Source organism: Bos indicus, chromosome 13 (genome assembly GCF_029378745.1).
Source record: "Bos indicus isolate NIAB-ARS_2022 breed Sahiwal x Tharparkar chromosome 13, NIAB-ARS_B.indTharparkar_mat_pri_1.0, whole genome shotgun sequence".
Lineage (NCBI taxonomy): Eukaryota > Metazoa > Chordata > Mammalia > Artiodactyla > Bovidae > Bos > Bos indicus.
In genome coordinates, this window is record NC_091772.1 from 67,724,450 (window position 1) to 67,750,689 (window position 26,240).

At 47.7% G+C, this 26,240-nt stretch overlaps 1 protein-coding gene across 1 annotated transcript; it reads left to right on the forward strand.

Moving 5' to 3' along the window:
• Positions 1-1,284: 1,284 nt before the first annotated feature.
• Positions 1,285-24,318, forward strand: FAM83D (family with sequence similarity 83 member D). The gene is made up of 4 exons (XM_019972418.2): positions 1,285-1,831; positions 14,726-14,893; positions 19,298-19,422; positions 22,886-24,318. Exons 1-4 carry the CDS (start codon positions 1,355-1,357, stop codon positions 23,859-23,861), a joined length of 1,746 nt encoding a protein of 581 aa, XP_019827977.2. The 5' UTR covers positions 1,285-1,354; the 3' UTR covers positions 23,862-24,318.
• The last annotated feature ends 1,922 nt before the right edge of the window (positions 24,319-26,240 follow it).

Consider the following 26,240-nt stretch of genomic DNA (forward strand, 5'->3'; position numbering starts at 1 on the left):
GCATATTTGTATGCTGATAGGAATGAAACAGTAAAGCAGGGAGACTGATCATCCAGGAATGAGGAGAGAATTGCTAGAGACATAAGCTTAGTAGTAGAGGGATTGGTGATAATGGAAGGTATCAGAGACAAGCTCAGGGGCAGTTCGTCCATAGTAACACAAGGCCCAGTATGTGGGCAGAGATGCAGAGCAAGTTCCAGGAATTGGTGATGGACAGGGAAGCCTGGCGTGCTGCAGTCCATGGGGTCGCAAAGAGTTGGACTTGGCTGAGCAACTGAACTGGACACAAGGCCCAGTATGTGGGCAGAGATGCAGACAGGTAGGAAGATGTGGTGGGAGCATGTGGAACGGTCTTCTCTGACTGCTACTATTTTCCTCAGTGAAATAGGAGGCAAACTCTTAAGAGTAAGAAAAAGGAAGAGGTAGAAGTAGGGAAATGTAGGCTAGCAGGCAACCTTAAGGGCCCACTAGAGACCATGAATTTCAGGCACAGTTGGTAGACATCGTTGTGTTTTCTTTTCTGCAGAATTGTATGTCTGCCCTGGTGCAGGTGGAAAGTAGGTGGAGAGTGGGGTTTAGCCAGGGTTAGGGGTTCGACAGGCAAAAAACGGTGAGGTGAGAGAAGAGAAAGCTAGCTACCCTGAAGGGCAGTCAGACGAGTAGCTATTATGATGGACTAGTATTTTTGAACGAATGAATGAATGTTTTAAGTGCTGGGGATAAAGGCAACATGGCTGAGCCTCACCCAAACTCTGTGAGCCCTGGGGAGCCGCAGTCAGTGGGTCAGCGTGCCCCAGCAGGCTCCAGCCTCTCCTCTGTGTGCAGATTCCTGACTTCCTTGGGCCTTGCAAGGGCCGCGCTGTGGGGCGGGCGGCAGAGGGCGCGCGACGCTGGCGCGGGGGCCGGGTTCTCGGGTTTCAATCCAGGCTCACTGTCTGTCCCACCGCCCCGGGTACCACGGCCACTTAGGCCTGGCACCGGCTATCTTGATGAACTCAGCTCCCCCCAGGGCCAGAGCAGGAATGCCACCTCGGAGCAGGCACGTAGTAGCCAAGATTTAAATTCCACCAAGCAACTCTGGAGCGAGAACGTGGACTCGGTAGCCGTCTAACAATGGCCTGGGAGGGGCGGGGCTTCGGGGAGAGGCCGGGCCGCGGGGCACCAATAGCAAGTTAGGGGGCGGGGCCGTAGAGGCAAGCCCTGCTTCCGGACGGGCCGTTAGAAGAAGGCAGCCAATGGGAGAGCCCGGGCGGGGCGGGGCGGCCAATGGCGCGGGCTGGTTATATTCAAAGGTGCCTATAAAGCGTCCCACACGCTAGTACTGGCCCGAGCTGGGTAGCGTCTGAACGCCGCCATGGCTTTGAGATACGATGGCCTGGACGAACTGCCCGCCGCCTGCTTGTCGCCGTGTGGGCCTCCCAACCCGGCCGAACTGTACAGCGAGGAGCGGCGCTTGGCGCTCGAGGAGCTGCTGGCGGGCGGCCCAGACGCCTTCTCGGCTTTCCTGCGACGCGAGCGCCTCGGCCGCTTCTTGAACCCGGACGAGGTGCGCTCCATTCTGCGCGCGGCCGAGCGGCCCGGAGAGGAGGGCGCGGCGGCGGGGGCCGAGGACTCCTTCGGCTCGTCGCACGACTGCTCGTCCGGCACCTACTTCCCCGAGCAGTCGGACCTGGAGCCGCCGCTGCTGGAGCTCGGCTGGCCCGCCTTCTATCAGGGCGCCTACCGCGGGGCCACGCGCGTCGAGGCGCACTTCCAGCCTCGGGGCGCGGGCGCCGGCGGCCCCTATGGCTGCAAGGACGCGCTACGCCAGCAGCTCCGCTTGGCGCGAGAGGTGAGCGGCGCGGCCCAGCCCCTCGGGTCTCCTCGGTTCCCGGTCGCACGGGACATCGTCTTCAAAAAATGGGAAACTGAGGTCTCCTAGGAGCTCGGGCCGGTTGGTCGGGGGGTCCCCAACTCTCCCCACTCTGTGTGTATCCCCTCGAATCCCCGATCTCCTCCCCGTCCGCTCCTCGTGGCCAGGGAGAGTGGGAGGAATCTCCATCCCCAAGAATGCGAATTGTGTTCAAGTTCCAACTCCTAACGTTTACATTCCCTGGGAGGGTGACCGGAAATCCTGTCCGTTCCAGCTTTCAGTTAAAAACCAGTTGTCAGATTGGCTGTCAGCCGACTCTAGATCCCACTTTCAGGAGTTCCTTTAGAGATGTATGACTTAACAAGCGCATAACCTAGGGGGAAATTCCTGAAAGATTGTCTCCAGAGACAGCTGCGGGGCGTTTCGAGTCTATCATTGCTAGTCACCCCCACGTGTCTTGTAGAAAGCAGATGCAAACCAGAGGGGCCAAGAGCCCTGACCCTTTTCCCTCCTGCCAGCCTGGAGGGGAAGTTGCACCTTCAGTGAATAGGTGGCGCAGGGAGTTTGCATTTCCATAGGCTGGAAAAAAAAAATGCAGAAAGCCATGCATTAAATCATCTCTCCACGCTGGGTTTTGGTGCCGTTGTCTGGCCCTTAAGTGTGATAAGGTATTGGGGCGTGGTGGGAGATTTTGTCTCCCTGCCAGCCTGGATGAGACTGCACCCAGGGTGCTGGGTACAAAGGGGTCAGGGAGAAAGCATGCAGTACCCAAGGTGGCGGGGGCTGGTAGGGTGTAGCAGACACCTTCCTCCAGAGCCATGATCAACTGCCACCTTGCTTGCTAACTGGCAGTGCCCAGCTTCCTGGCTGTTTGCCTGTGACAGAGAAAATGCAGGTAAGGCTCCAGGTTGTGGTAAGACTTGGTAGTGCTTATAGATGAGTGTGTCTGACTATGGTTATGGTATCTGTACATCCGACTGGTTGAAGTAGACAAGCTGGGGACAAGTCCTGACTTACCAGTGTTCCTGATGCCCAGTGCCATTTGCCTGTTGGTGGGGTTGCAGTGGGTAGGGGATCCAGTAGGCTAGTGCCTTGCCATTGTGGGAGGATGTGTGGGCGCCACCTAGGCTGTTATCAGCCCTGCAGTGCATTGAGTATGCTGAGGGTCGTTTTGATGCTACAGACACTTGTGAGTTCAGTGGGAAGATTGGAAGGAGGGAAAAAAGCACCTTTGTAGAATAGGTGTGCATTCCCAATGATCACCTCTAGGGGGAGAACTTGGGCACCTGGAACTTGGGAAAAGTAATGGATGGGTCTCTATGAGAGAGGAACTGCCCTAGCCCCTTGCTTACATTTGGGCTTCCTTGGTAGCTCGGATAGTGAGGCGTCTGCCTGCAATGCTGGAGACCTGGGTTCAGTCCCTGGGTTGGGAAGATCTCCTGGAGAAGGAAATGGCAACCCACTCCAGTACTCCTGCCTGGAAAATCCCATGGATGGAAGAGCCTCATAGGCTACAGTCCATGGGGTTGCAAAGAGTTGGACACAACTGAGCGGCTTCACTTTCACTTTTTTCACTTGCTTACATCTTGTTTTCAGTAGTACTGAAGGGGCACTAGAGCTAAGACCAGTCCATCAACTCAGTGCTGGTCTTAGAAAGGGCTCAGGACCCATACTCAGAGTCCTTTGTCTTGTAGGCATTCTGTAATGCCTTCCTGGGTAGAACCTGCTGCCTTGTTCTTTGCCCTGTATCTTCAAGATTCTGTATTTGGAACCTGGACAGTTTTAACTGAGAAAGGTGGTATGATACCTTTAAATCTGGTAAGTGTTTTCAATGTCTTTTCCGTATGCCAGATTGCTTGCTTATTCAGTGTATATCAGACACTATGCCCCCAGGGCCTGGGGCCACAGGTGAAGGACATGACTCTTGCCTGCACTTGAGAGTTGATAGTCGGCTGGTAGGAAGCAGTGAGGAGGTTGCTACCGGCTGAAGAAAGAAAGCTTTAAGAGGGGTGGCGACCTTGGAGCTGGGTCCAAGTGGAGGAGTGGGGCTTGTCAGAACAGAGAGCATAGGGACCGGCCCAGAATGGTGAAAAATGCCTGGCATTTTTTTGAGGCCACCATGTTCCTCACAGCTGGAGCACAGAGTATATGTAGGTTAATGGTAGGAGAGAAGGCTAAATGGGGAGACTGAGACCAGACTGTTGAGGGCTTTGTACACTACTGGAAGGACCAGTGGGGAGCCATCGAAGGTTTAAGGGGAGGAGAGAGACATGATCAGATTGGTGTCTTTGAGATTCTGGTGGGAGCCTGCAGGAGGATGGGTTATAGAGGGGTGAGACTGGTGTCAGATGGTTGTAAGGAGGGGTTGTAGGGATCTATATATGAGAAGAGGGTCTATGCTAAGGCACTGCTGGGGGTTGGGCAGGGGAAGAGTTTTTGGTAGAACTGACAGGACTTGGTCATTTGATGGACCAGAAGAGTGGTGAGGGAGGTGGGCAGGAGACGGGGCAAAGCCAAGGAGAAGGTATGGGAAGAGTTGAGATTTTTTTAGCTTGGGTGGACAGTGATGCTACCAAATTAGAATATGGAGGAGAATGAGGCTGAGGGTAGGGATGGGGAAATGAGTTGGATCTGAGACACCCTAAACTTGAGGTTTCAGAGACCATCTCTTTTGTTCAAAACAAAACAGAAAAGCATTGCTTTCTCCGCCAAGCATTGTTCAAGTAACTCCAAGGTAGGTGTGATTATGATCTGCATTTTGCAGGTGATGAAATTGAGGCATAAAGTTCCCTTGCCCTGAGGTCATGTAGCCAGGGAATGACAGAGCCAGGACTCAAACCAAGGCGTAGCATCTCTTAAGCACCATCAGCCACCATGGTCTGCCTTGTGCCATGTAGAGGTCTCTCAACCTGTCCCCAGGTGGAGAGATATCTATGGAGGGAACAGGTGTTAGAGAGCTAATCCGGTGGCTGGTCCATTGCTGCTGCTCCAGGTAGAAGTGTGTGTTATATTCACAGGAGTGGCCGGGTCACTCTGACCACTTTGAAGTTCAGGATCTGTGATGGCGAGGACTGTGAAGATGCAGGTCTCAAGCTGTTTCTGGATAAGATGAAAGGCCATTCCGCATCTGTGTTCAGACAGTGAAAGCACTTGACGGTGTGATTGAGTGCTTTGAGTGGGTCAGTGTCTGTCTAAGCCCTTCCCCTGGATTCTCTCATTTAACCCTCCTCCCAGCTGTAGGAGGAGACCACAACTAAGACGAGCCCAGGCACAGAGAGGGGAAGCGGCTTGCCCTCTAAGTTCGTGTGTGACAGAGCTGGGTGTGAACCCAAGTCAGCCTGGGCCCCAAGCTTGGGCTCTTGACCACTCACCACTGCTCAGGGCCCCCCTGCCACAAGGGAGTGTTGATTCTTTGGTAGCTTTTCATTCTGGGGGTTTTTAAGGGTTTCTCAAGATGTAGACTTTTAATTTCCACATTGCATATCAAAGAAACAGGAAAATGACTACAACGGTTCTAGATCTGCCCTTAGCAGGAGGGAGACCAGGGTGGTCAGGGTACAGGCAGGAGAAGCCAGGCTCAGATGGTGAATGGTGGTGTCTGATCCCAGCTTTGCAGCCTCGCCGATGGTTCTGGAATGGGTTTCATCCTCACCCAGGACTCAAGCTGCAGTTTGAGCTGTTTAGGCTTGCAGGATGTCTGGCACCGAATAGTGCACACCACATATTGCGGAGACTGCTCACCTGCAGCCTTGATCATTCAGCAGGTGAGTCTGCCTGCCTTTCCGCTCAGCCAGGACTTGTCCCAGGGTAGCTGGGTCCGAGGCTGTGAACCTGCCAGTCCTGCTTTTGGGAAGTTTCTGTGCACCTTTCAAAGCGTGGGTCTATTGTGTTGAGTGAGGTCCAGCATCTTAAAAACACAACGATTTATGTACAGCGTGGCTTCTGAGTACAGCTGACCTAGGGCTCAGCTGTAGGAAGTAGTGTTTTGTACTTTTTTTCGTTTGCTTTGAACTGTTTGAGACCTGAGATGTTTGCTTTTAGAAGAATTCTGCGCAGAATTTCCCCTGAAATACATACTCTAGAATTTATCCCTGAACTACTATATTTGTTGACGAGTCATTCATTTCTTTGTCTCTGTTACTGTGTGAATCAGTGTTGGCCTGGGCTCTGGGCCCCATGGATCGGGTGGGAGTGGAGACCTTGCCTGGAGGTGCTGTTGCCATGGCTCTTGGAATATTCCTAGTGTCCGGATGGGAGCTCCCAAGCAAAGCTCCCCCTTCTAGGTGGTCCTGCATTCCCCAGAGCCATCTTTCTTACCAGCCACCCATTCCCTATGGGCTTTTGTTCCAGAGGGACATTTCTGCTATGACCTCACCCTTGGGCATCCTTTTGATAACCTGAGCATTAGAAGAAGCTGTCATCGTGTTGACAGAGTCCCGCCTCCTAGGAGGAGTAGCAGCTGAGGAATCTGTCGGAGGCCCCCCGTGTGTACGTGGCTGTATCTAAATTAAGGCCCTCCTGATCTTACACAACCTTCCTCCGAGTTGCAGTGGAACCCGTGCAGTGCAATCAGTTCCTGTGCGGATGCCCGTCTCCACCAGGGCAGGCTTTCTCAACCTCACCACTACTGACGTTTTGGACAGGATAGCTCTTTGTCCCGAAGGATTGTCCTGTGCACCGTAGGGTGCTGAGTAGTATCCCTGGCCTCTACCCAGTGGATGCCAGAAGCACTGGCCCCCACTGAAAAACTCCTCACATTCAGAAATATTTCCCCCAGGGAGGGGGTCAGGGGAAGAACAAGTTGCTGCTTTGATGGTTAGTTTCTGTAGAAGGTGATAAAAAATTTTGTAAACAGACAGTGGTGATGGTTGACAATATTGTGAATGTAATTAAGGCCCCTGAATTATACACTTAGAAATTATTAAGATGGTGTATCTGTATGTTATATATTTTCTTATAGTTAAAAAAAAAAAATCTCCAGACATTGCCACATGTCTTCTGGGGGCAAAGTTGTCCCGGTTGAGAACCACTGGCCTAGGAAGTCTCACTGATGGGTCGTTTTAAGACCTTACCCGCCAGATTTAAGTGTGGCTGCTTTTTATTCCTTCCTTTTGACTTTATGCTTTAGCCTAAGGATTTCAGAAATTTTTCACCATTTCATCTTTCTTCTTTTTAAATTGTGGTAAAATATACGTAACAAAACTTACCACTTTTTTAAAGTGGCATTACGGACATTCACCGTCACCACCGTGGCCATTACCACCGTCCAGGTTCGGAACTTCTTTGTCTCTGGAACTGGAACCTCTGCTCCCATTGAGCAGCAACTCCCCGCTCCCTCCGCCTGCCAGCCCCTGGCCACCGCCATGCTGCTTTCTGTCTGCCGTTTCATTTCCTGGTTCTTTTTACCTGGCATCTGTTGGGCAGTTGAGAGAAGCTGCACAATTGTTCTCTGGTTCCTTTATGCATAAAAAATAAGTTCTCTCAGGAAGAGAAGTAGTAGGTATATTGGGTTTTTAAAAGTCCTAATGCAAAGGATAGAACCTCTGGAGGGGAATTTGGCAATATTCAGCAAAATTTCAGTTGTATTGACCTGTGGACCTAGCTACTCCACGTGTGTATATCTGTCCCAAAGACAGATCTGATACTTAAATTGCTAATTTTGTAATAACAGCCCATGAAACTTAGAGAAAACAATAGGCACATATTCAGGTTTCTCTGTGAACACAACAATCTTTTTTGCCTTTCAAGGTTGTTATTTAAAGATACACTGGCAAAATATGAATAGGCCTGTGCAGTTAGCTGTTTGTTCCAGCACTGAGTATAACAGCAAAAGGCTGGAAGGGCTCAAACATCCTTCAGTGGCGGATTGGTGAGTAAACGAACCCTTGTGCACAGTGGAGTGCCTGGCAACTGAAAAGGGATGGGGACTAGCTATTTCCCGTAATGAAGTGGCTAGAACTGTCCTGACCAGTGCAGCAGCCTTTGGCCACCTGTGGCTGTTTACATTTATGTGACTTAAAAGGAAATACAATTGAAAAAACTCAGTTCCTCTATTATACTAATCATATTTCAAGTGTTTAATTGCCGCTGGTGGCCAGGAGCTCCCGTGCTGGACAGAGCAGATACAGAACACCTCCATCATCTCAGAAGGTTCTGTTTGTATGCAATGGCCTAGAGCGGTGCGTATCATATGCTGCCTTTTATCTACAGGGGGATTAGAACATATATATGTATACATATACACACATATGCATACTTCTTCAGTAACATAAGTGAGGATGTGTGCACATATATGCTTATGTATATTTTTTTTAAATGGGAAAGTAAATAAAAAACTAGTTGAAGTTATTATGTTAGTGGGGAGGGCAGAAAGGAAGGGACAAGAATGGAAGCCAGATGTCTCTGAACGTAGTGTGTTTTGTCAGTTAGACTTGGGAGCCAGGCAGATGTTTTGCATAATTAAAAAATAAAACTAACTCACAATGATAAGTCCCTGCTCCCACAAAAATACCTCTTGATGCTTTTCCCTCCCTTTGAAAAAGCCCAGGGACTTCCCTGGTGGTCCAGTGGTTAAGACTCTGTGCTTCCAATGCAGAGAGCATGTGTTCCATCCCTGGTTGGGGAACTAAGATCCCACATGTTGCACAGCATGGCCAAAAAATTAAAAATAATAGTAAGTTTAAAGAGAAAAAAGAAAAAGTCCAGTCCACTGTGTACTTTATGCTGGAACAGTACAGAGGAAACGCCACCATATGTGCCTGGCCCCTCACTCCTGGGGCCAGTGAAAAACTGGTTCTGTCACCCTAGCCTTCCCAGAGAGGCCCCAGGCCACGCTCTGCAGACAGAGGCTCCACTAGTACTTTAATCTGGTGCTTATATTGCTAATTTTATAATAACAGCCCATGAAACTTGGAGAAAACAACAGGCACAAACAAATTTAGGTTTTGCTGTGAACATCGACATTTTTCTTGGTCTTCAAACTCTGACGTTGGTATCAAGATTGTAAAAGAAATCTCCAGGAGGTCATTTCTGTTCTATTAAAATCTGTAATACTTGGGGAGAAAATACAGGTCTTTTGCTTTTTTTAAAAAATTTTATCAAGAAGTTCTCCAGAAGAGACAAGAGCCCTGGGAACTTGAAGGAAGTTGACTTGGGTGTCGTGTGCTCAGCGTGAGGAATTCAGCAGACAGGCTCTTGTTGACCACCAGACAGGCTGATGCTTCTTTGCACGTGTGCAGACCTCTGGTAGAATTCCAAGCATTTCTAATACGTGTCTTTGCTTTATGATCGTGGGTGGGAAGGGAAAGAAACTGAGATGCAATGAGACGCGGTGAGTGACATGGACCTCTTGCTCCAGGCAGAGGAAGAGCTGGAATGAGAACAGGAATGACCCACCCTGTGTGGCCCCATGAAGCTCTCAGAGCCCCACCCCGCCCATGGTGGGTGCATGAATCAGACAGCAGAGCTCAGAGGGGCTGTGTCTGAGGATGCTGAGCTCAGGTAGAATGACTTACCCAGGAATGGTGGCAAAATGAGAACTAAGACTGTGCCAGCTGCCGTGTGAAGGCTTTCTGCGTCCCAGGAGCTGTCAGGTGACCAAACCCACTGCAGACGCTGCAGGTGGGTAGAGTTACTTGCATGTGGTAGAAGCCAGCACAGTGGAAGTAGCTTGCCAGAGGGCACATGGTGCTTAGAAGTGGAGGAGCCATCATCCGTGTCCAGGTCATCATCCGTGCGGCCTCATCAGATGTGCCTCCCAAGGTTTCCTGATTAGTTGATTCAGAGTTAGCAAACCTGCCCGCAGAAAGAAGTGCCTGCTGCTGTCCTAGGGCATTCCAAGTTTTGTGTCCTTGGTGATCGTCCTCCCCGGCGGACTCAATCTTACCTGCTTTCTGGAATACTCTACTTGATCCTTTCAGGATCTGTTCCAAGCTCTCAGTCATCTGAAGACTGAAAGTAGATTTGTTTGGGATAATGTTTAACACTTTTTAATAGATAGCTCTGGAGGCGCCCAGACGGGGCTGAAATTCCAGCTCCTGCGTTTGACTAAGTGTGTCACCTTGAACAAGACACAGAACCTCTGCATGCTTTATTTTTCTTTTCAGTAAATTGGAGATAACAATTCATGGGATTTTCAGATCTCAAGATACTTCTTTAGAGCTTTTGGCAAACGGAAAAGATTCCAGATGTATGTGGAAAGTAACATAAATGAGGGGGTCTGTGCAGGATATTCCAGGGACTGCTACCTGTAACCATGTGGATCACCAGGTCCCATGGTATAAATCATTGGGGGATAGCTGGAGTGACTTAAGGAGGTAACTTGAGGTTGTGTCATCTGTGATGATGACATGGGACTTGACTCAGGAGTGGCTGCTCTAGATGTGGCTGCAGAAAAGCAGGAACAGCATGAGGACCAGGCAGCAGACCAGCCGTCCAGGCTCCGACAGCTGGGTGTTTCCTCTTTAGGTGTTATGTTAGGACCGACAGGCACAGATGGGCTTTGACCCTGAAAGACATTCACGAACCACTACTTGCAGAGCTTTCCAGCCCTAAGAGAACAGACAGACTCTTTGCAGCATGAGCTATTACAGGGCAATGCCCACATCCATCCCGTGGTATGACTCAGGAAGTGGGAGTGATGACCACTTTCAAGTTCAAGTGTATATTCTAGGGCATAAACACCAACACCTCTGAGATCTGGCTGGCCCTGGAGAGCAGGTACTCAGCTGGCTAGTGGATGAGCCCAGGTCATAGCTCAGTTCAGTGAAGAGGCTGACATTTTGAGAAGCCCCAGGTCTAGTTCAACTATGCAGGGCTTGGATGCATGGGGTTGGCATGGGGCTAAGGGCAGAGACTCGGGGCGGGGAGGGGGGAGGGTAGGGGGGGGGTCCGTCTTGAAGGAAGGCAGGCCTTACTGCGACTGCTTCCAGAAGTCTTTTAAGGGCCCCGATCTAGAAAGAGGAGGGGATATTGGCTGCTGGGGGAATCAAAAGGAGAAACACCTCCATCCACCCTCTAACTACTCCGTGGGTGTGTGAGAGGCCAGTTCAAATCCAATTATTTTCAACACACAGGAAAGGTTGAGGCCTCAAAACCAAACAATGAAACTAATATCAAATTAGATACTTAGTCACTATGTAACAATGGTGGTATTTGTGCAGTTGTTTTGTTAGGGTGATGAATCAAAATTCAGTTTGGCAGGCGCCTTATATATTATGGGCCCCACTTCTGGGGCCCTGCCCAGCAACCCTCCAACCCTCTCTAGCCTGGCCAGCTGGGCGGCCTCCTTGGCTCTGTCCCGGTGGTGCCAGGGTATACATCCAGTGACTCCATCACGCTGGGATACCCCACCTCATCTCCTGTCTCTTGAGGACGGGGACTGACTCTGGATTTGTTTTTCTCTCATATGATCTGGACTCTCTTCTCACACATGTGCATTCAGAACCCATTTATGAGATTTTATGCCACCTCTCAATTTTGAAACCTCCCTCTCAGGATTGTTTCTTTTTCTGTTTTCTGTTGTGTGGACCTGAGTTCACATCTGACTCCTCTGTGACCCTCATGGTTTCCCACCTCGCTCCCCATTGCAACCTCTGTTGCTGATTTTTGTTCTTTTAGTCTTTTTTTTTTTTTTTGGCTGTGCTGTGCTACCCACTCCAGTATTCTGGCCTGAGGAATTCCATGGTCTGCATAGTCCATGGCGTTGCAAAGAGCTGGATACGACTGAGTGACTTTCACATGCAGCATGCAGGATCTTAGTTCCCCAACCAGGGATCGAACTTCATGGAGCATGGAGTCTTAACCACTGGACCCTCAGGGAAGTCCCTCTTCCAGTCTTTGTGTGCTGTGTGCTCAGTCGCTCAGTCATGTCTGACTGTTTGTGAGTGCATGGACTGTGGCCCGCCAGCCTCCTCTGTCCTTGGGATTTCCCAGGCAAGAATACTGGAGTGAGGCCATTTCATTCTCCCTGGGATCTTCCTGACCCAGGGATTGAACCCATGTCTCCTGCATTAGGGGGTGGATTCTTTATTACTGAATCACCTGGGAAGCCCATTTCGGTCTTTAGTCCTCCTAAACATTTGTTGAACCTAAAAAGCAATACAGTAGGCACTTAGGTACGTGGCCTTGAGTTGGAGGAGGGGGCCACATCTTCAGCCTACACCGCCATCAGTATCTTCTGTCCTGTTGGCTCCATCACTGCCCTTGTCACTCTTTAAACCTCCTCCTGTCCGTGACCTGTATGATCCTGAGCCTTGCTTGGCGTCCAAGACCTTCCATGCTCTTGCACACTCTCCTGTCTCTCAGTCACGTGCTGTCTCTCCCTCTCGTGCATACTCTGCATTCCAGCCAGACTGGGACAATACCCTGTCATTTCCTGCCTCTTCCTCTGTCATAATGTGGCTTCCTGCTGGATGCCTACCCCCCCAACCCCCGCTTCACTTCTCCCCTGGCTAAATTGTCCTTATTTGTGGTTCGGCTCAAATGCCGTCTCCTCCAGGAATCCTCGGCTCTCCTCTGGGGACCGTTGTTGGGTCTGCTCCTGCAAGGGAGATGCTTTACTGTCTCCCACTCCCCGCGAAGTGTTCCCCTGATTTCATTGCCTCTTACCGTGTGTGTACCACGTTCCTTGCCTGCATCCCAGGTCCTCACTTTGTGGGTAAGTCAGGTGTGTGTCGAATTCTTTATAACCATTTTCCTACCTAGCACAGGCTTCAGCTCACAGTAGACCCTGAAAGAAGTGCTGGCTGCATAATCGAACACTGATTTCACGCTTGAGCTAAGCCGTTTCTAGGCTTTGTCTCCTTTAATCCTTGCAACAGCCCTTTGACGTAGATGCCAGATGCTGTTATCCATATCTACTGGAGGAGGAGACTGACTGAGACTCAGAGAGATTAAGCAATTTGCCCTGGGTCACACAGCTAGTAAATCACAGAGCTGGGGTCTGCTCCTAGGCCTTTCTGCCTTTCAACCGCTGAATTACATGGGATAGATACATCTCCAAATAGGATGTATAAAAACACATTCGAGAATATAAACTTCTGGAGATGCCACCAATTTAGAAAGAATGCTTGTTTTGTAAGTCACTGTCTTCAGTGGGTTTTAGCCGTACCTTTTGCCAAGAATAGCTCATACCTGGGATTTTGGCAACATTGGAGAAAGGGAGCCAGAGAGAGAAATACTCCTTCCCAAATTCACTCACAGCAGTGACTTCCCGGGAACTGGGGTTTCAAGGTTCCTCCTCCTGGTAGACAAGACTGTGATGTTAGAGAAGGATGGCGAAATCGTCCCTTTGTCTCTGCATTTCTTTGACATTCAAATATTGAGTTGGCTAAAAAGTTCATTCGAGCTTCCCGTAAGGTGTCATTGGATAATGACCCTTGAGTATTGTCCTGAGCTCTCTGGGACCAGAGGGATGAATCAGTCTTGTTCAAGGGCCTCTGCCTCCACAGAAGAGGTGAGACCTGTTAAGTAAATCAGGAGTTAATGTGATGGGAAGAGTCTTGAGTTTTTACTGGTGAGGTTTTCCAGCCCGCAAAAGAACTCTGAACCTTGGTCTTTGGGAGTGGTTTCTTAAGCTGACAGCCCCTCCCCATGCTGGCCCCCAACCCTGACTCTGACCGGAAGCAGGGGCTTGTACGAGACCTGCATGTTTTGATGCCCCCACAGCCCTGCCAGTAGTTAGCTGACAACCACACTTTCAACCTGCAGAGGATGTGATGAGAGGCTTTGCCACTGGAGCGGCCTCTCTTGAGCAGGAAAGCTGGGAGCTGGTAGATATTTCTCTGCCCTGAACTGTCTGGACGGCTCAGACTCAGGACCGGTCATGTAAATCAGTGAGCAGATACCAGAGGGATCTCTTTACACAGCACTCCATGTAACGTAGTCATTTAATGCTCACTAGGAACCGATTTTGCAGCTAAGGAGTAAGATTTTTCGAAGCAACTATGATCTGCCTGAGGCCACATGGCAGCCCTAACTAGTCTGTGCTGAGTGACATTGATCAGCACAAAGGGAAATTGATCAGGAGGCGAAATGGAGCCCGGTCCTTGGGAAGAGGGAAAGGACTGGTCCAAGCTCCAGGGCAGTGTCTTTAGGACATATTTCCGTGTTCTTGTTGTGGGCTTGCACTGTGGACAGATATAAGAGAACTGCAGAGACCACCTTTTACAAAGGAGAGGCTGGCGCTCCGGAAGCCATTTGGTTAGATCCTGATTGGTGGAGGGAGCAGACGTCATGAAGATGTGATGTGCCGAGGCAGAAGGTGGGAGGATCAGCCTGCCTGGTTTGATCAGTTTCAAGCCTTGAGTCCTTTCTAGATTATAATAGAAAACAATATTATGATCCAAAATCAGACAATAAAGTCAGGCTTGGGGACTGGTACACCCAGAAGGGGGCCTCCGAGAAACTCTTAAGGTTTTACATACATGTGTTACAGACATAGACAAAAAGCCATATGTCTAAGATAACAGTGTGTTAGCTGCAGAACCTGGATAACTTGCTGGTCTGAGCTATAAGACAAGGGTTTTAGTAAAGGAAGAGAATCGAATGGAACAGGTTCGTAGGACGTCAAGGTGGTGGTTGAATTTATAGTTTTGAGAAATTTGTGGTAGAGGAGAGGGGCTGGGAGGCAGTTGGGAGGGTTAGCTGGGTCAGGTCCAGATTTGTAGGATACAGTAGCCTGAGCATCTTTGGAAATGGACAAGAGTCCATGGTGCGGGGAAAGCTGATACTGCAGAAGGAGAAGGAAGGAGGGATAGAGTAGGGTGGGATCCTTTGGCAGCTCTGAGAAGGGGTCCAGAGTCCTGACAGCCAGCTGTCAGGTGGTATCCTTGTGGGTTGACCGCTGGCTCTTCTCCCTTCCCCACACCCTAGGTGATTGCAGTGGTGATGGATGTTTTCACAGACATCGACATCTTCCGAGACCTGCAGGAAATCTCTCGGAAACAGGGGGTTGCTGTGTATATCCTACTGGACCAGGCTTTGCTCTCTCAGTTTTTGGATATGTGCATGGATCTGAAAGTTCATCCTGAAGAAGAAAAGGTTTGTATTACAGTGTCTCTAGTTTCACCACATTCAGCAAGTTATAACTGTCAGTGAGTACAGGGTAGTTGGTGGTGGTCTCCCCACTGGAAGCGGGGAGGGACTGGACATGTGAGCAAAGTCTTCTACCTGAAGTCTCATTGGAAAGAATGGACAGAGTCAGGTTCAGACCTTGGCCTCTCCTGGCAAAAGGCTGCCTTGGAAGCTGCTGCCTTTTTTTTTTTTTTAGTGTAAAAATGTATTATACAATGATCATAGAGAATGTTTTTTAATCTGTAAAGAAAAATGGCTAATATTTTCAAAGGAAAACTCCAAAAGTAATAGCCTTATTTTCCAAAATAAGGACATTCCCAGAAACATAAAATGAGATGAAAATCCTGGGAAGAACTAGACTGGTTTCTTACACACAAAGTGCTATTCTGTCCATCACAGTAAATAGCATTTCTCTAATGGGGAGGAAGGAGAAGCTGCTGCTTTGGGCCACAGCACTGATGGGCTCCAATTTTGATCGTGATGATCGCCGTTTATGGAGTCCTGCTCTGTCCTTGGCGCTCTTCTAGGCTGTTGGCAGTGTTATGCCACTCACTCCTCACAGCAGCCCCACCAGGTGAGTGGTGTTATACCTGTTTTCAGATTAGGGATTGGTGACACCAAGAGCCCAGGGTCTACAGCTGAAAAGTAGTGGGATGGAGTTTCTCCATCTGTCTGCTTGCCTCCAGCCCTGGTGTTCTTTTTATTTTTTAAATTTTTGACAGCAGTAGGTCTTTGTTTTTGTGTGTGGGCTTTCTCTAGTTGCACTTGCACAGGCTCAGTCCTTCCGTCATGCAGGCTGAGCTGCCCTGCGGCATGTGGGATCTTCTTGGACCAAGGATTGAACTTGTGTCCCCTGGATTGGCAGGCAGATTCCTAACCACTGGACCACCAAGGAAGTCTCAGCCCCGGTGTTCTTAATCCCTGTCATTTCTTGTTATTTTGAAAGTAGACTTTTTATATCCTTTGCCCTGAGCGTGAAAGAATTTGAGCCAAGTATTTAAGTGTAAGATTATATGACTTCACTAACTTGTTTTCGACAGTCAGTTTAAAAATGCGTCAGGTGAACCCAAGGGACGTGCAAGTCAGGCCTGGAAAGTGCATCATGATCTAACCAGACGTTCAGTCTGCTCTGCCCTAGAGCCCGGCAAAGAAATTGAAGGTGTTGATGTTTAATTTCTAAGTGCTGTTGCTGTAATTGAGGCTGTGTGTGAGCAGCAGTCAGATCACAGAATAGCCTGGCCATGACTTTGATTGAGTGATTGGCTCTGAGTCATCCACTCAGCAGAAATCTAGGTGTGTTTGCCAACTCTGCTGCTGCTAAGTCGCTTCAGTCTTGTCCGACTTTTTGCGACCCCATAGACGGCAGCCCACCAGGCTCCCCTGTCCCTGGGATTCTCCAGGCAAGAATACTGGAGTGGGTTGCTGTTTCCTTCTCCAGTTTGCCAACTCAGTTGCCTGCTATTGGTTGCTGCCTTTGGGGGGGTGGGGGGAGCGTCTGCATCCTCTAGGAAGGGTCGTAAGGAAACCTGTCCCTTTGGCCTCTCCTGTGTTCATGTTCATGTCTTAACTTATTTCTTGGGATGTATCACCTTGCCCCGATGCCTTCACTCACCAGGGCCTGCCTGTGCTGGTGAGTCTGCCCCTCACCTCTTGGGGGGACTACTTCTGCCCAGTCTGCAGGAACTTGGTCATACCTTAATGTGCAGGCACTCAGGAGTGCTTTGATTGTAAAGCAACCAGACTCCAGTATAAAATAAAAAGTTTTTAAAAATAAAAAATAAATAAAAAGTGCTTTAGGCTTCCCTGGTGGTCCAGTGGTTAAGAGTCTGCCTGCCAATGCAGGAGACACGGGTTTGATCCCTGGTCTGGAAGATTCCACATGCCTTGGGGCAGCTAAGCATCACAACTACTGAGTCTGACTCTCAACCCCACGCTCTGCAACAATAGAAGCCACTGCAATGAGAACCCCATGCACTGCAAGTAAAGGGTAGCCCCCACTCACTGCAACTAGAGAAAGCCTCACAGCATCAAAGACCCAGCACAGCCATAAATAACTAATTTTTTTTAAAAAGTGTATTGACAACCATCACAGAGGCCTATATAGTATTCAGATAAATGCCAAAGGGAAAGTTGCACAGAATCACACAGAAATCTGCCCACAGTGATGTTTTTCGTGCTTGTGTTATATGCAGATCCTTTGAAGCTCTACTCAGGAATATTATCCAGGAACCCCTCCCCTGCCAGGGTCATGTGCACCTCTATGGAAGTTTCTAGTTTGTTTTTTTAATTTTTGTTTTGAAATAATTTGATTTACAAAGGTGTTAGAAAAACAATATAAGGCATCCCTGAATACTCTGTGCCCAGATTCTCTAAATGTTAACATCTTGAGAAACCTCAGAACAAATTTCAAAATCACAAAATAAACTTGATATAGTCCTTATTACCTATTTTACAGACATCGTGAATTTCATGAATCATTCCATGAATGCCTGTTTTCTTACCTAGGTTGCAATCTGGGACCATATCTGGCATTTAGTTGCCATTTCTCCTAGCTTCCTCTCATCTGGAACTGTTCATGTTAGAGTCTTGATGCTTTTGAAGAATATTAGCCAGTTTTCTATGGAATTTGTCTGATGTTTCCTCATGGTTAAATTCATATTATGCATTTTGGTAAGAAAAGCACAGAAACAATGCTGTGTTATGCCATAGTTTGTCTTTTGTCTTCATTATGAAATAACGATGGAAGTTGTGAAGATAGGAAGATAGTATGAGAACATACAGGTTTCCATGTATCCTTCACCCAGTTTTCCCCAACAGTTATACCTTATGTAACTGACAATACAACACCAGAACCGGGAAAGTGACATGGGTACCATGTGGGTCTATTGTTTTATGCCATTTTATCACATGTGTACATATGTGTAACCACTGCTATCAGAATACAGAGCTGTTCAATCACCACAAAGATCTCCCTCATGCAGCATCTTTATGGTCACATTTACTCCCCTCTGGTTCCCTCCCCTGTGTCTTTCATCCCTGGCAACCACTAATTTGTCCCCCATCTCTGTCATTTTGTCATTTAGAGAGCATTTAGAGAATGGTATGTAGATGAATTCCACAGTATGTGACCTTTATAAAAAATATGTATTTATTTTTAATAGGAGGGTAATTGCTTTACAGTGTTGTGCTGGTTTCTGCCACACATCAACGTGAATCAGCCTTGGGTGTATATGTCCTGTCCTTCTTGTGTGTGACCTTTTGAGACTGGCTTTTTTCCTGCCCTCGAGATATGTCCAAATTGTTGTGTGTATCAACTGTTTCTTCCTTTTATTGCCGAACAGTATCATATAGTATGGTTAAACCACAGTTTGTTTAACTATTCACTCATTGATGGATATTAGGTAGTTTCCAGTTTTTTACAATTATGAATAAAGTTGCTATGAATATTTGTGTACAGGTTTTTGTGGAGATGTAGGTTTTCACTTCTTTGGATGGTTTTATGTCTTGCTACAGTAACTTAATCATTAATTTTCTGTCTCCTGGTCCTTGAAGGTAAGGAGCATGCCTTATATCTATTGTCGCAAGACTTGGTACATAGTAGGGGCTTTCTGTTGTTTATGGAGTGAATGAGAGAATCAAACAAAAATCTTAGACATTTTAGTGTGTAAGATTTCTAAAGATACAGAGCTACTGCTCTGCTCCAAAGAATGTAGATTGGCTTAGTATTTTGCATTTCATTGTATATACATTTATGTCTGTCATTCTGCAAGGATAATTATACAATATATGGCCCCAGTGCGTCACCAGAGCACCTTTTTGGTACATGCGTACTTGTGGGAGAAGTAACATTGCTGATTAAGCCACATAATATGAGTGTTTCCGCCTCAGAAACCCTGTATTTAGAGAAGGCTTGTCCTCTCTTCCTGTTCTCCATACCCATTATGGTGTGGGAATAAGTGTGGATGGGCTGTTATTTATTAACAATGCTATTATACAAGAGGAGAATTGTCAGCTTAGCTTCTTTGAGTCTTTGTTAAAATGTTATTACTAGCATGTTTAAGTCATTGTTTGAATTCTGTTGTTTAGTGTCTCCAAAAAGTGAATCTTCTTTTAGTGCACATGTCCACATGAACTGAAGGTCTCAAAAATAAATATGCATGCATAAAAAAGCATGCAAGAAGATGAACTTAAGTGAAGTAGCATTACTTAAGTCCTGAGACACCTGGCTCCTGTACTGTGGGCGTTGTTACCCAGCAGTGTAATCTCTCATCTGCCAGTACGTTTATCTGTTCAGAATCGTAAACTAAGGTTTCTTCTATCACGTGCTCACTGGATCATTCATTTCTTTTTCTCCCACTCCCCTACCAACAGCTGATGACTGTCCGGACAATTACAGGAAATATTTACTATGCCAGGTCAGGAACTAAAATTGTTGGGAAGGTTCATGAAAAGTTCACACTGATTGATGGCATTCGTGTGGCTACAGGCTCCTACAGGTGAGTTTCTGACCCATCCATGGTTATTAATCTACACTTTTAAGAGGAAGTGCGCTCTATGAAGGTGAAAGCTGCTTTTGCCTCTCAATGTGAGCCTTTATGGGCAAGCATACCTCTGTGTGTGTGAATAGGTTAGTCAAAGCCTCTTCTTCTTGGAGGGGGTTGGGCCGGGGTCCCCTCCACTGCCTTGTGGTTCACAAACCTAAAGAGCAGAGGTTGAAACTTATCTGGAGACCTGATGGTGAGGGAGTCCTTGATTCAAGGCTTAGCCAGGCTTGCAGTGGATGAATTGGGGATTAACAGTGACTGGAATAGGGGGGCTTCCCTGGTGGTTCAGCATGAAGTATCTGCCTGCAGTGCAGGAGACGTGGGTTCCATCCCTGGGTCAGGAAAACCCCCCTGGAGAAGGAAATGGCAACCCACTCCAGCATTCTTGCCTGGGAAATCCCACGGAGAGAGGAGCCTGGTGTGCTACAGTCCAAGGGGTCGCAAAGAGGCAGACATGACTAAGTGACTAAACAACAACAGCAGCAACAACAACAGTGACTGCGTCAGCCTCAGATCCTGTTTCTCCAGGCCTCCGACCCACCTTGTCCTGCCCACTTGAATTAAGGGCGGTGGTAGGCATTGGGCTGAGGATGGAGGGCACAACTGAAGCTGCCTGCTTTAATCTTTCACCTTGGTTCAAGCCTTATGATTTGGTGCTTTAGTCTAGAAAGCAGATCCATGCTTTTGGCTCCACCTTTGAAGTCTCCTGTTGGCGTGGCATCTTAGGGTAGAGAGCAGGGAATGTGAATGGAGGGTGAAGATGAGTGGTACATGATAATCTTCAGAGGTTAAGATATACCATTTTTATGGATGTGGCTCTGATGGTGGTGTGTTTTGCCATCTCTGTGTTAGACTGTCTGATGGTATATGTGAGCTGAGGTGTGTCTCTACAGTTTAAAGAAGAAAAACTATATTTGAAGAAGCAGGCAGCCCTGAGTGCTAACTGGGTGTCAGCCCTGGGTAAAGGTGGGTGTGTAGAGGCTTGTGTGAGAGGAGGCAGGCAGATGAAGAAACTCTTGGTGTCTTTCTTTTCAAACAGTACCATTATTTCTCAGAACAATTCGAACTCCCCCTCAAGACTTCTTTTTATAAGAAGTCCTATTATTTGGCAATAATAGGAGGAAACTAAGGTTTTTACCCACAGTAGGATTAATCTATATTAACCAAACTTTCCAATTGATTTTTGGCCATTCTGAATCTGAACTATAAAAACTGTTGCTGAAACTCGGCCTCTGTTCACCAGTGCCAAATAGAAACACAAAGACAGAGTTTTAGGTGAAGCAGAAAAGAGTAGCTTTCATTGCTTTGCCGGGCAGAGAGCGCCCCAGCGGGCTTTTGATCTCAAGACTCTGTGACCCACCCTGGAGGGGCTGGTGGGAAATTTTATTGTGTTCAAGGAGCAGGGTGTAATCAGCTTGTGGACAGTTTTTGGATTGGTTGGCATCAAGATGAAGTTTCAAGCTTCATCAGCCTTCTGGTTTCAACCAGTCTGGGATCTATGTTCTAGTAGTCAGCATTTTTCATATGGAGGGTTTCTGCTTCCTATAGAAACAATTTGGGATGTGCCTCAGGCCTTTATCTCTATCTTTCAGGGAACTAGGAGTTCCGTGATCCTGCTGTGTGGCAGATTTACAGTCTAAATTGTTACCAGTTCCCCAGCCCAACAGCTCTTTGTTTCCACATCTTCACATTTCCCAATCATTAACTCTTGAGTTGGCATTTTACTTCAAAAGACAAGGACACAGTGGCTCCTACAATTACTTCCTAAAAATGAAATATGCTTCCATGAGGATGAGAATAAGGATAGGTTTCATATGCTGAGGACTTTTTTTAATCCCGGTGTTGGATAAGGGTCTTGTTTACATGGTCTTACTGATGGTTTTCAAAAGGATCTTTCTTCTCCAGCTCTGAAGGCAGTTGTCACATGGTGAATTTTCTTTAGCCTGGGTTCTTGGTTACAAGAGACAGAGTTGCTACTATGTTTTATGATTTCTTATGTAAACACCCTACTCCTGATACAGATTTTTCTGAGTCAGTGGGGTGATTGCCGGTGGTACAGAAAGCTGGTTCAAACTACTTTATGCAAAATGGAATTTACTGTCTCACCTAACTTGAAAGTATAGAAAGGTACCGTTGGCTTTCAGCTTATCTTGACCTAGGGGCCATGCATTTATCAGAGCACTGTCTCCTATTTCTGCTTTTCTCTAGTTGATTTTTTTTTTTTTTCCTACTGTACTGGGACTTCGTTGCCACACATGGGTTTTCCCTAGTTGTGATGAGGGGGGGCAACTCTTCATTGCAGTGTGTGGGCTTCTCACTACTGTGGCTTCTCACGTTGGGGAGAAGGGATTCATCTGCCCCATGGCACATGAGATCTTCCCGGACCAGGGATTGAACCCATGTCCCCTGCATTGGCAGGCAGATTCTTAGTCACTGGACCACCAGGGAAGTCTTCTCATGGATCTTTATTCTCAGTCAGGTTTTCTATTTGCAGACAGAGGTCCAGGCTCCCTTCATGTGAACTTCAGTAGCTATTTATAAAAGTGAGAGACTTCCTCTCTCTCTCTGATGGTTATCAGGCCTTGAAAAATTCCTTGGCTCTCACTGGCTTACCACCCACCCTGCGTAGATCCCCTCATCTAAGGGGTAGGATACTCTGGCCAGCCTGGGTCACCTGCCCAGCCCTGCTGTACCTGGAGAGGGTGCCTCCAGGCAGCTGGCTGGGCTGGGGTGGGTGGGGTCCTGTCACCATAGGAAGGAGGTGGCACACTGAACCACCAGGGGCGCGCGGCCACTAATCAGCCCTACATGTATGTTGAGCAACAGTGTCATCATTAGAATGACAGGCCTGTCTCCCTCTGTGGAAACAGCAGTGTGGGCGAGGTAGTGAGGAGCACTGCCCCTGTGGTTCTCAAGGTCTGGGGCCCAGTCTAGGCTCTACCACGAGCTTCCCCCGGGACATCGCTAGGCACATTCCTCACTCCTCAAAGGAGGGTGCTGCGCTCAGCACCTTAGGATCCCTTTCTAGTTTTTAGCAACTCTGAGGCTGAGGATCATACGTTTTAGCCTGTTAGTTGAATACTGGTCTTTTTATTTTTTAATCTTTTGGCTGAGCCCCTCTAGCACATGGGATCTCAGTTCCCTGACCAAGAATCCAAAACATGCCCCTTGCAATGGGAGGTTGAGTCTCAACCGCTGGACTGCCAGGGAAGTCTCTTTTTGACTTCAATGTTAACATATTCCTAGGTTATATCCTGTGTTAAGGCTAGTTGGAATTCACACTGCATGGTAGGCATGCTGTCACCTGAATTGTGACTCTTATGTCACAGGATGTCTGGGCTTTATAATCAGGTTGACAGTAAGTAAATGAAGATCAATCATTCTTACCAGCTTCTGTTTGTTTCTAATCCTGCAGTTTTACATGGACAGATGGCAAACTAAACAGCAGCAACTTGGTGATTCTGTCTGGCCAAGTGGTTGAACACTTTGACTTGGAGTTCCGAATCCTCTACGCACAGTCAAAGCCCATCAGCTCCAAGCTCCTGTCCAGCTTCCGGATCAGTGGCAGGTTTGACCATCTCGTCGACCAAAAACCACTGTCCAAGGAGCTCACACTGGGCAACCTGCTGCGACTGCGGCTGGCCAGGCTCTCAAGCACTCCCCGGAAGGCCGAGCTAGGTGTTGAGGAGGGCCGGGCAGAGGCTGGGTGCGGGGCCTCCAAGACCTCCACCATCAGCGAGGAGGACTACTTCAGCAGCCGCAAGGACAGGCTGGAGGGCAGGAGGGCGACTGATGCCGCTACTCAGACAGAGCCAGGAGAGACGCCCGCGGTGAGCACGAGTGACGTGGGGACACAAGCCAGCGCGGCCACGGCATGCGCCGGAACCCAGACCACAGTGGCCACCAGGGTGGTGAGCTCCCAAACCGTGGTCCCCACCACGTCGGCCACCACCCAGACTGACGTGGACGAGGGTGTTCTCGCCTCTCCGGGAAGCCAGTCTAAGGAAGGGTCACCAGTATCAAAGATGTCTGTGTCGCGCTCCTCCAGTTTGAGGTCCTCCTCCTCTCTGTCCTCCCAAGGCTCCGTGGCCAGCTCCATCGGCTCCCAGACTTCCTTCAGATCCACTGACTTTGCCACTCCTGGACCCCCCAAGTATCAGAGCACCCCCCACTTCGATCTGTGCTTTAGAGACTCATTAAGAAACTTGAATAAAGAGAGACAGTTTCACTTTGCTGGGATCAGGTCCCGGCTCAACCACATGCTGGCCATGCTTTCAAGAAAAACATTCCTTACCGAAAACTACCTCAGTTTTAATTCTGGAAGTTTTGCCAGATCATCCGCTAACTTGCTGGCGGTTAGAGAAATCATGCTTTATCCATCCTATCAGTGATGGCTCCATGCATTCAGAGCTCCTGGCCTCACACAGGCTGCAGTAGATGTCACTGGAGTGCCCGCTTTTCCAGAATGTCTCCTGTCCTCATTGCCTTTCCTTCACTCTGATTTCCTTTGCATTCGATGAACTGCATAGTATTTTATGTGCTATATCTTTATTTTTATCATGTATAAACCCAGTCTTGGTTTTATGGTTTAAACACTATGGGTATAGTTTCTTTGCACAATTTTAATATGGATAGCTCTTCAAGAGAATGTTTCAGGGTTCTCAGGTAATTCAGGTAAGAGATAATGTGTTGCATTTTTAGATTTATGTGCTCTATTGTTTTAGAGGTTTGAATTGCTAGTTTTCATGATCAAAATCCTATTCAGGAAAAAAACTCAAAACTCTGTTTCTTAGGTGTGTCCCTTCTTGAGGATATCTGTGTTCTTAGCATTAAATAGATGTAAACAAATCTTGTTTGGTGGTTGCTCGTGTCTTTTTTTTTTTCCCCTCTCTGGCACTTTTCTGTTTAACTCTAGGAATGTGTTACAAGTAAACACACCTCATAGCTATTTATGCATTTGTTTTTTTTTTAATAGTCTTGAGTGGAAGAGTAGATGACCCAAATTATAAAAGAAAATATTTAAGTTAGATGACATCTAAAAAGTGTCAGGGTCACACCTTCCCTAGAGATATAGATATCTATGTCACTAGCTCTACAGTTTGAATGAGAAGACTTGCCGGCAATCTCAGGTCTCTTCATGTGCTCTGGCTTGTCTTTTTCAAAGAAAAAGCTGTTTAGACAAGGACTTCAGTTCTGTGCTTCTCTGCCAGAGAAGGCCTCCGTGTGCATCCTCAATTCACCCTGATATTAACTGTAGTGGCCTCATGGGCCTAATTTCATCAGATGGGTGTATTGGCAATGATTTAGCAATCGGATATCCTGCAGTAGGGGCAAAAGAGGGCAGTGGCAATTATCCCAGATTCCTAGTCCAGTGGCAGGCAATGCGACTAGTTTCTACACCCTGCTCGTCAGTGCTGGTACGCCTGTGGAATCCTGTTTTCGTCTAGTCTCTCTTGTGCATGGGCAAAAGAAAGAGTTGATGGCTTCCTCCTCCTGATTTGATTGGAGCAAAAGAGATCTGTGGTAGTGGAGGGTGCTGTCTGCCACTAAGCCACAGGCTGATGCAACCGGATCTGAGCAGGCCTGCAGGTTTTCACGTGTGTACTAGGACTCCTTTCTGGTCAGCAGGTTATTTACTGGGTTAGTGCCATAATCTCAACTGGAAAGCAGACCAGACAACTGGTTCCTGTCTGTTTGCAAACAACTCTGGCCCAAGCCTCAGATAAACATATTGTTATTTGAAATTATTTCCAGACTTAGATAATTTCCTATGTGCCATCTGTGACCCTCTCATCAGAGGAGCGGTTGAACAGCTCTTACTCCCAATTTTCAGGTGGAGGAACTGAAGTTCAGATTAAGTAGCATATTCAGAGTCACATGATTGGTAAATGGTGACAAGCATTTAAACACAGGTTTTCAGATTCTGAGTTCAGTGCTTTGAAATGTGACTGTTTCTCTACATGGAGTAGAGAGGCATTGGGGTACCTTTTTTTGTTAATTAAAACATGTATGGATGTGAGAGTTGGACTGTAAAGAAAGCTGAGCACAGAAGAATTGATGCTTTTGAACTGTGGTGTTGGAGAAGACTTTTGAGAGTCCCTTGGACTGCAAGGAGATCCAACCAGTCCATCCTAAAGGAGATCAGTCCTGGGTGTTCATTGGAAGGACTGATGTTGAAACTCTAATACTTTGGCCACCTGATACGAAGAGCTGACTCATCTGAAAAGACCCTGATGCTGGGAAAGATTGAGGGCAGGAGAAGGGGACGACAGAGGATGAGATGGATGGCATCACTGACTCAATGGACATGGGTTTGGGTGGACTCCGGGAGTTGGTGATGGACAGGGAGGCCTGGTGTGCTGTGGTGCTCAGTCACACGACTGAGCGACTGAACGGAACTGAATTAAAAAAAAATTTTTTTTGGCCACACTGCACAGCTTGTAGGATCTTAGTTCCCTGACTAGGGATTGAACCAGTGCCCTCAGCAGTAAAAGCATGGCATTCCTAACCACTGGACTGCCAGGAAATTCCCAGATGTACCTTGAGAAATGGCAGTTAATGCCATGGTGAATTGAAAACATTAAAACTTAAGCTCATTCACAAATGCAGGTATGTTTGAAATTTCAACTCAGTGTGTTCTACAGAGCTATTAATAGGCATTCATAAGACAGGATCTGTGTTCACTTTGGCAAATGGATCAGATAAATTTAAACAATTCTTTGTTGCAGGACTACTGAGACTTTGGAATGAGGTATTTATCACCGTGACTT